The following is a 10,667-nucleotide window of genomic DNA, read 5'->3' on the forward strand; positions in this document are numbered from 1 at the left end:
AGCAGTTGTCCATTATCTTTCATGTGTATCATACTTTATCAGATTGTGACCTTCATTCTGCAAGGGAATGAGATGTTAGCAATCTGCATTTTCGTGGGGTAGACGGGAGTAAAAACCAAGTAGTTGGAATATAGATGGGCGATGGGGAACACATTTAACAATTTGGTCATTCGTGTGTGTGTGTGTGTGTGTGTGTGTGTGTGTGTGTGTGTGTGTGTGTGTGTGTGTGTCTGTGCTGGGTCTTCATCCAAGGAAAAATATCATCCGTCTGTTGAGTTCAGTAGGAGTTAGCCAGGCAGCCACAATAACAGATGTAAAGTGAGACAAGGCCTTTGATACCCTCAGGAGAAGAAGGGCTGGAGAGGCACTGAAGTAACGCTCTGAAGAGACACTTGGAGTGAGTGTTTCTGGCCACGTGTGCTCCGAAGCCTGAGGTTTATGCCTCCACTCAGTGAAGTGTGTTCATTTCAGGAATGTTGGGGATTACAAGGTTTGCAAACAGTTCACTCAAGCTTTGACTTAAATAGTTCTAATGCTGTTAAGACTCCAGGACCCCTTGTGAACTGCTCCCGCTGGTTAGAAATCAACATCAAAGTCCACCTCTTGGCTCTCTTCACAGTAAATGAAATAAGGTTTGTTTTCATTTTACCATTCACTAAGCTCCTTGGGCGCTTCACAAAGTCCTTCCACCAAAGGGATGAATGTGAAGTTATGAGACTCGGGCATTGTTCCCGGGCTGTGAGAGAAGAGCTGGCAGAGGGCCAGCACTGCCCTAGTCCATTCCCGGTGATTAAGGAGGATTAGTGGGAAGTGTTTAAAATGAAATTGTCCCACAACAGAGCTCTGTGCAGCCTTCCTCTCAGGTTGCGGCATCTGTGTGCTTGCCGAGGGACATGAGGTACCACGTGTGTTCTTGAATGGGAAGAACAGCAGAGCTACTTCAGATGAAGAAATGGGGCTTTTAAGGAGAGCTCATGGGGGCAAAGAGAACAGGTGACACAGTATACAGAGGTATTCCTAGGTATGGTCTTTTCAAACTTGGCCCATACTTCTCAAAAGCAGTCCTGTGGCAGTGACTGCAAAAGTCTTCAAAGGTGTACGTGGTTCCTAAGACCCCAATCCCAGCTACACTCCTGTGACTTGAATAGAAGTGATTGGTTTTTTTCTCACTATTTATGATGGTGTCTGTAGGAAAGAGGGACAGATATTCCCTCTTGGAGCGTCTTTCTCGTCTACTTCATCTCTACCGTTCACCTCGTAGAAGGACAACCCCATGCTCATACCTCTGTGCCTGGCTCCTTTGCCAGTACTCCTTCCTATGTGCTAACCCAGAGTGAGAGGAATTTTCCCAGGCTCAAATGTGGTAAAGGAGTGGGCTTGGATTTTCTCTTGCCTGCAGAGCAGACTCATTGCAAGGTACAGCTTCTGGGGCAGTGTGAGGAGGTGCCGTCCCTGGAGCTGCCTCTGTGTCTCCCCCAGGGAAGAGGTCCATAGAGATTGAGTTCAGTGATGTAGCCTCTCGCCCGTGAAACATGACATGTCCCTCATTAGATGTCTTCAGCAGAGGATGGGTGTAGCCAGCATACTGCCACTGAGACAGGGATTGCTGCTGCAGGAGCTCATCTGGTCAGAGAATATCCATGTATTATTTGTAGTCCATTATGGGCCAAGCACAGGGGTGGGTGGCTTCAGATGTTATCTTTAAGCCTTGCTCGTACACATTGTTAGATGTGGTCAGCTCCCACGGTCCAGGTAGGGAAACAAAGGCTGGATAAATCTGAACTCCTGTTTGTGTGAGTCTCACACTTAGTTCATTCTTGTACTAAAAGTGCAAAGTGGTACAGATTCCCTGTGTGTCAGCATCACCCATACAGGTTTTCACTGGGAAGGCAATGTGTGCGTTTCATGTATTCAGTACCTCAGACATGTTAGAAATATAAAGGCCCCATGGTGATGTATATTGCTGAGTCTGCTTAAGAGAACTGGGATGTGGGTGGGTGGATAGAGAGGAAGGGAAGAAAGGCTGTAACTGAAAATTGGCAGGCACCTCTGAAAAAGCCTGTCACTGATGGTGACCTACCATCAAAATCCCTCGGCAGTGCCCAGCCCAGCCTCCAGAAGAGCAACAGGTATCAGATCCTCTACCAAGAAATTTAAAATAGAAGATGGAGAGACCTTGAATGTTTTTAATTATAGGCATGTTGAATATTCACTCTTCTCCTGGCTGCAGTTCTCAGGTCTTAGTTTTCAAGTCACTGCTACATTTCTACGCTGGTGGGAAGTTCACGATTCCCACCTATATGCTCACCTGTAACTGTTCTGTTAGTCTTAGTTCAGAAGCCACACCCCTCCTAATATAAGGTTGTGAGTTTCTGCATAATTTCATATCCCACAATCCCCTTTATCCAGAGGCACCTAAGGGGTCACAGGAAGTTCTTCTGCCTTGCTTCCTCCTCTCATGTTTTTCCTTCAGAGTGTTGACTGTTCAGGATAAGTGGGATCCGTACCTTTCCCTGAGGCAGCTCTCAGACCCCTTACCCACCCCTTTAACTGACATTTTTCCCATTAGTGGCATGATGGTTTCTGGTTTATACCTGGGCTCGCCTGGGCTGGTAGCTGTGGGCTACATCGCCCTTCCTTGCTGTTTCTGGGTGCCAGGCAGCTTTGGTAGGCTGCAGGTGAGGAAAACTAACCATCTGCTACTGTTTGCAGCTTCCTGCTGGGTGGACTTGGTGAGGCCCTGCTAGTGTTCTCGGAGCGGAAGAGTTCCTGATGAAGATATGGGCAAGGAGAGGAAACATACAACTTGCTGGCTGACCACACAGCACCCTGGCCTCCCTCTTGAGAGGCATAGAAAGAACACACTACAGTGAGACCAAGCTGAGCTCAATACTCCACTTTCTCATTGCTTAGGGCAGGGTTTCCTAGGGGCCTCTGCACCACTGCAGAGAAAGGGTGTGTCCATCTTACATCTTCCCATGCTGGACCTGGGCCACTCTGCTGCACCAGTTCTGCTGAGTCAGGAAGCAGAGGACCTTATTGTGTCATCTGGATGGACTGCAGCCTCTGGACACTAAGCCTCCCAGCAGATACTGTTTTGTGGTTGAAGTCACAGTCCCATGGAGTCTTTTTGCAGTTTTTGGTGGTGTTTTGTGTCTTTACATCTTGGAGTCTCTTCTACCCCTTGATTTTTCTGGTTTACTTGAGCCCATGCCCACCCACAGAAAACAGGATGTGCTCCTGAGAGCCATGTAGGGCAGGGCAGGGTTCTGGACCAAGTGAGACACCAGCAAAGATCTTCAGACTGTGCCATGAGTTGTGGTCGATGTTGATTTATTTACAAGAACCTCTTGTAAATTTGTCAGGATATAGATTAATAATTGGAATAAAGTCCCACACCTTACCACTAGAGAAATACACACAAGATAGTCACTTAAGAAACTAATGCTTCAGTCTAGATAGTTCTTCTGACTGATTTTACAGATACTTGATTCTGGCAAGTGTCATTCTGAGGCCACTTTGCCAGCCCTGAAGTCTAGAAGACCTGTGTCATTGGTAGAGACCCACTCGGTTCTGGGAACAACTCCTTGTTTTTTTCCCCCCAACTTGTTGGAAAACAAAGAAAATAAAACAATAGGATAGATTTAGGTATTCAGAGTGTGAGAATCTTCAGTTCATCTTGTTCTGGTCTCTGCTTGTCATTTCAGGTAAAAGTGTCCCAAGACTTCATGCTTAGGTAGTCTGCAATTCTCTTTCTTAGAGTATCTTTAAGATTTATTTATTCTGTTATCTTATGAGTATTGTGCACTATGTGTATGCCTGGTACCTGTGAAGGTCGGAAGGGGGCATCTACCTCCACAAAAACTGGAGGTAGACAGTGATGAGCTGCTGTATGGGTGCTGTGAACTGAACTGTGTGCTCTGCAGGAGTAACAAGTGCTCTTTCTTCTTTTCTTTCTTTTTTTTTTGGGGGGGATGAGGGTTGAATCAGTGTTTCTCTGTGTAGCTATGGACATCCTGGAACTCACTCTGTAGTCCAGACTGGCCTCAAACTCACCAGCCCTGCAACTTACTTTTAAAAACCATTTTTATTTTAAATTATGTGTATGTTTCTAAGTATTGCACAAATGAGTGCAGGTGCCCCCAGGAGACCAGAAGAGAATGTTGAATCCCCTGGAGATGTAATTACAAGAAGTTGTGAGCTGCCAGCAGTGGTTGCTGGACAAAGACCCTGAACCTCTCTGCAAGAGTATTTTATTACATGCTCTTACCTGCTGAGTGTCTCTCCAGTCTAGAACTCACTTTTGTTCTTCATCTAGTGTAGCAGCTAGGAAGTATGCAGTTATATCCTGTAGATCAAATAGAGAATTTTCTTTTTTTAAATTCCCACACTTGCCGAATGCCCCCCTGTCCCGCGCTAACCGTCTCGCCAGCAAAAACGACGCGGCACACTCCTCAGGATCCTTCTGCAGTAAAGCTTTAATGCGTCTTGAGAGGGAGAGCATAAGCTTACAGAGCGGAGACTCTGAACTCCCAAAAACCCATCCCTTATATAGGCTGGCAACCGCCGCCTCGGAAGTGTTACTCCCTGACTGGCTGAAGCTCATCGGACCATATGACGTCAGCTGATCGGACCATATGACGTCACGGGAGAGGCGGAGACCAAGGGATGGAAAGTTACAAAGTTACCTAGTGCGTATGCGCACTAGCTTGTAACGGCTCCTTACACACACACACCCGCCCCCATGTAATCCTGTGCCTGTCTTTCTTAGTGTCATTTAAGTGGATGGAGAGTCCTCAGCTCCAGCCACTCAGCACTCAACCCCAGCCCCATCTCTAGCTGGGTGGATGGAAACCCTTACTGAAGGCACATTCCAGAGTTTCGCTGTTTAGTTCTTGAGTGCTTGCAGACTGTGATGATGGGGCGAGACAGAGAGCCAGTTGCTCCTTCGGCACACCAACCACTTCCATCTGTGTTCTGGGCTCCATTCTTTAAGGTGTAGCGGCCACCTTTTATGCCCCCTTTCTCACACTCAGCTGTGCATGTTCAGGGGACCCAAGGATGATTCAGAGGCTCCCCCACCATTTCAGCACCATTTGTTTGATTTTTTGAGGCAGGGTCTCTGTTAGGTAGCCCTACTAGAAGTAGAGACCAGGCTAGCCTTGAACTAGACTACCTCTGCCTCCCCAGTGCTGGAAATAAAGGGACACACTACCATACCTGACTCCAACTCCATTTCAAAACCTTGGTGGATTTTTTAATTGCACGAATGAATAATATGCTTTCTGTTGAGAGAGGCAAGGTTCTATGTGATTGTGTATTAAACTATACTACTATGGCTATAAAGAAAAATAAAGCTTTTATTTTCTTGGTAATTTGTCTGTTTTTCCGTTTTTTTTTTTTTTTCAACCCAACAGGGGAAAACGGTGGAAATGGTTGATGCTGTCCCTAGGAATTCTCAGGGTTGTTGCTGCTGCACCTTATTTTTAGACAGGGTCTCCTATTGCATCCCAGGCTGGCGGCCCTAAAGGCAAGCCATCTTCCTGTCTCAGACTCCCGAATGCAAATGACTTGAGCTCCGGCCTTGGCCCTTTCCACCACTTGTAGGGCCTCTTGGCTAACTCCAGTGAGGCACACAGTCCCTTCTAGACCTGAGTTGTTCTATTCCTGCTGGCCACATATAGCAACGGAAGAATCAGTCACTGTTGGCCAGATTCTTATTTGCTCTAAATGGCGACATACTGATTTAGTTTTTTTAAAAATGGCTTCATGTAAACAGATTTAAGCTGACATGTCAGCTTAAAAAGAAGGAAGGTTCACTGTGCTCACAGCTTCTGTCCATTGCAGGGAGAAGATAAAGGTTCTTCTTATCATGGCAGACAGAGGGAAGGGAGGGAGAGAGGAGAGAGACTGACTTCTGAGCCAGCTGGCCCTTTTCCCTCTTCTCTCTGGACCCTAAGCCTAGGACACATTGCTGCTCACAGTCAGGCTGAGGAGTTCTGCTGCAGAGAAGTGCTGGAAGGTCGACTCCTGACATCCCCAAGTCCTAGGACTCTCTGAAAGCCAAGTTCCCACCCATTTCCATGGGCAAGGCTGAGCCTGCACCCCTTTGTCTTGCCAATTCTTCTGAGCACCTTCCTGGGCTTTTGCTTCCTGCCCCTGGAGGGGTTGGAGGAGCCAGAAATACTTTAGGGTGATGGGAATGATATTAAGCCATCACTGTTTCCAGAATAATAAGCCTCATTTGCAGAGTTCTCAGGCTCATTGTCTGGGGGCTGGCAGGGTCAATGGCTGAGGGGAGAAGCAGTGGTCTTAGGAGCCTGAGAGATGGTATCAACAGAGGATACCTTTCTCTTTTCTAGACCTGTGGTCCTGTCCAGATCTTCTGTGAATGATGGAAACACAGGTGGACGGCTACTAAAGCTCAGAATAGGATTTCGCTACTGGGTTGCTTTGGACAAAATACTGAAAAATACTGAATGGGAGACAGGTTCAAATGGATGAGACTCCCAGGATGGCTTTATGGTCCATTGGTTCTTATTCTAGCTAAAGCAGACACAGGTGTGAGGGCTCTTGGACTTTCCCTCCTCAGTGTCCTGGTTTCAGGTATCTTATTGCCCCTCCTAGTGCCCAACATCATTTCTGTCTCTTCTCTTGGTTCTGGGATGTGGTAGGAGTGGTGTTAAGTGACTTCCAAAACCAGGTCAAAACCAGCTTTACAGTATCTGTCTTGATCTTCTGGAAAAGTCTATGGGAATGGGAGCCACCACGCTGGAGACAGCAGCACCCTGGGTGCCAGTGACTAGACCTCTGAGCCAGCTTCCTCACCTTCTGTCCTCATGCTCCAGACCAACCCACAAGGCAGACCAGCTGAAAGCCATCAGGTGTCTCCAGCCACTGCCAGGTACCTGGGCAGAAGGATCACCCAGCAAGCAGTGACAGAATTTTGAGTGCAAAACCATGAGGTATGATAGATAGAATGATCTTATACCACTAAGGTTTGTTAGAGAGCAGAACTATATGATGATATTTGCCTATGTTCCCAGCTGTACCAAAGACTCAGCAGGAGGACTGGTTGAGCCCCACCTGGGGAACACAGCAGGGTCTAATATAAAACAAAAGAAAAGGACACAGGGGAGGGCGAGAAAGAGGCAGGGAAAGGGGAGAAAAGGACAAAGAAAGAGAAAAAAGAGGAAGCAGGGAAGAAAAATCAACTATGAACGAGAGTAGAGGCCCCAGCCTTGCCCAGAAGATGTGGGGTAATAAATAGGTTGCTCCTTGCAGACCCACAGTTCTGCTCCTCTCCAGAGGTCCAGTCTCGACAGCTCTGCTCTGAGCATACAGACAGGACTAGTCTCTGTCCCCATGACCTCCAGGCCAGACATATGCCCATAAGAGAAACCCACAAACTGCTGAGGTCTGTGTCAGCATTAAGGCATTATACTGGCCCGTCTCCTCTTACCTGGCAAGATGCTTTTGCCAACATTCAGACAAATCCCTTGCCAGTCTGGAGTCTTATAGCTGCCCATGCTTTTGTCAGTATTCATACTTAGACTGCGGAGGGGCGGGGGAGCCAAGGCTGCATGTCATTACGTCACCCGATGTGTGGCTGCATAAGGCTCTGAATGCATGCACAAAGGACCCTTTTAAAGTAAGCTCCGTCCATCCCTCACTCTCTCCTCACTATTTCCCTTTCCCTGTCCGCCATAACCACTCCCTCTTACCTCCCCATCAATAAACTTCCACGTGGGTTTGTTGTATTTCATGATTTGTTCTCACTGCAGCTAAACTACAACATTGGTGCTGTGAGATTGGGCGGGCCCTGCAGGCACCCTGAGGTGTGGGGACCCTGAACAACAGGCCACTTTGCAAATACTCATCCATCCACTGGGCCCCTTTGAACAACATCAGCTACAATCGGTGAGTTTCCCTTCTCCTGCTCATCATAAACGCTCCCCTGGACCCATGGGAGTGACTGTTGATAGGCTGCTACCCCTCTGGTGTTCTTGGAAATGGGAGTACCCCCAGCTATGTTCTTCAAGGATATAGCTAGCCCTTTTCACCAACAATCACCTCTGGCCTCATTTCTCTTCTCTTGGACCTAAGCATCCCTTGGGCTTAGTCCCTCATGCATTCTTATCTCTCGGACTCATGTCTTTTGGGCTTAGTTCCCTGGCCCCTCATCTGTAAAGATGGTAAGAGAGTCCACAAGCGCCTGAAATAAAGGCATATCAGATATTTATTAGGAAGTCACTCATGAATGACACATAAGATAGAGAAACACGGCAGTCTTCTGCCCAGCAACGCTGGAAGCTGCAATCTGATCTCTAACCACACACACACACACACACACACACACACACACACACACACACACAGAGAGAGAGAGAGAGAGAGAGAGAGAGAGAGAGAGAGAGAGAGAGAGAGAGGACACAAACATGTTCCTTTTCCCTCTTACCAGTCCACACATAGCACCTGAAACCTTAATGGGCTAGTACCCCCAAAGGCTATTGGCTGAATGAGTTCCAACAACAATTCCCCTTTTTGTCTAAAAAAGAGGGTTGTGAAACCTAATAGAAAACTATATACAATAAGAAAAAATATCAAGTATTGTCCAGGAGAATAAAAAGATGAAAACTACACAAAACTAGAACTACAACCAACAAGAACAGCAACAAACAAGAAACATACACTAAATGTCCAGGCTGTAGGTGATTGGCAAACAATAGACATTATTCCAACAGTTGTCCTGTCCTGAAGAGTCTAAGCCTTGTACCTAAAATGTCTTAGCTAAGCTATGAGAGGATAGTTGCTGTGACTTTGTAGTCTTCAACCCCATCAAAGACCTGAGAAGAAAAATCATATTACCTGAGTAAGCAGGAAGTGCAAAAGGCAACTTCCAAAAGGTACAAGAAGTGACAGAAATAGCTGGTTTTCTGGACAGTCTCCCAGAGTCTCAGTAACAACCAACTTTGGCTAAGGCCTAGAATAGATGACAGACCATTTTCAGAAGCAGGAAGATTCAAAAGACTGCCCTACCCTGTCTTGGCAAGGTTCACAGCTGCTTTTGTTTGTTTCCTGCTTATCCTGTTTGAACAGCATGCCCACTGTCAGCAATCAAGACAAGGGCAGTTCTTTGCCAAATAGGCCAGTTTGCCTAGAAGAAAAGAAGCTCCATATGGAGTGTCTGTGGTGCCCAACATTCTCTCAGGAAAATAGCTTGGAGCTGCCAGAAGCAGTTTTGTCTCATGTCAACAGAGTTCTAAATTATTAAAATATTTAAATGCTCTATTCTGTAGGTCTTTGGAGTGTTTGAAGATCAATTATCTATGTTGAATACATCTCTGTGCATCTAGAGAACCTAACATAGTTAGGTATGGCAAAGCATGGATGATTATTACTTGAAATTCTCAATAGCCTATATAGCTTATAGACTAAAGCTTCACATAAAAATAACCAATTTCTGGGGTCTTTCATGGAGTCTGGAAACAGACAGTTATAGTTTTTCTTAGTTATAATAAAAATAAATTAGATATAAAACTCACAAAGACAGGATAGATGATAGAGTATTTTCTTTAAATTTTGCCAAATGTAGATGAACTAAATATTGCAACTACAATTCTTGCTTGATAATTGTTTTGTTATATATAATTTTACTATGTTAAAGTTAAAATCTTCCTGTGGCTGTACAAATTATGATACACGAGATTGGGATGGTGTAGGTTAATTTTATTGCGGAGAAATCACTTACATGAGAAACCAATAATCCAGGATCAGCACTCCGAGCATCCAATCTCAGCTGCCCTCTAAGACCCGACTGGAACCCAGAGAGAGCAAGCCTGTCCCTGACCCCAGACCAAAATCCTACACGCTAATGTATGCATCTGTGACCTTGCCCAAACAGGTGTGGTTAGTGCAGTAGGTGCATTCTGTGAGATCTCTCACAACAATTCCTCTTTTAGTCTAAAGAAAATGATTTAGACTTGATACAAAACTATATACAAAGATAGCAAATATCAAGTATGCACGAGGAGAGGGAAAAGAGAACATACACCCTGACGACCTAGGGCCAGAGAAGCAACAAGAGCAAATGGCAAGAACTCCATATCCAGTCCTAGGGTGAAGGCATAAAAGAGATTGCTGTAGAGCTGTCCTAAGTTGGAAAGTTTAATTCTTGTATCTAATATGTCTATCTAGGAAGAGAGAACAATAATTGTGACAGTCTAATCTTCAACCTCATCAAAGACCTGAGAAGGAAGATAACAATACTAGGGTAGGCAGGAAGTACCGGTGAGCAGCTTGCAAAGGTGCAGCGAAGACAGAAACAGAGGCTACCTGGAAAGTCACCCAAAGTCTCACAGCAGCATTGGCTCAGGCCTAGAGTATCTGACTGACCAACACAGAAGCAGGGAGGTAGAAAGGCTGTCTTACTTTGACTTGGCAAGGTTCAGCAGTCTTCTAAGTTTATCTTCTGCAAGCACAGTAGGACGGCAAGTCCAAAGTCAGCAGTTGAGGTGGGGCAGTTCTTTGCCCAAGAGGCCAAGCTGAGGAGAGAATGGACTCCAGGAGTGACATCAGTAGTGCTTGGTGCTGTCAGGAGCAATTGTGTCTCATGTAAACAGAGAATTAATATTGAGCATTTAAATGTCATATTCTGCAGGTCTATG

General features: G+C 45.9%; 1 protein-coding gene across 1 annotated transcript in view; it reads left to right on the forward strand.

The window, feature by feature from the left end:
* Positions 1-3,651, forward strand: part of Tmem241 (transmembrane protein 241) — a 112,794-nt gene extending 109,143 nt beyond the window's left edge. Inside the window, exon 15 of the mRNA XM_027404332.1 lies at positions 2,713-3,651. Within this exon, the coding sequence (XP_027260133.1) occupies positions 2,713-2,773 (61 nt within the window). The 3' untranslated portion in view covers positions 2,774-3,651. The remainder of the gene's footprint in view (positions 1-2,712) is intronic.
* Positions 3,652-10,667: the final 7,016 nt, after the last annotated feature.

This window comes from Cricetulus griseus, chromosome 2 (genome assembly GCF_003668045.3).
Source record: "Cricetulus griseus strain 17A/GY chromosome 2, alternate assembly CriGri-PICRH-1.0, whole genome shotgun sequence".
Taxonomy (NCBI): domain Eukaryota; kingdom Metazoa; phylum Chordata; class Mammalia; order Rodentia; family Cricetidae; genus Cricetulus; species Cricetulus griseus.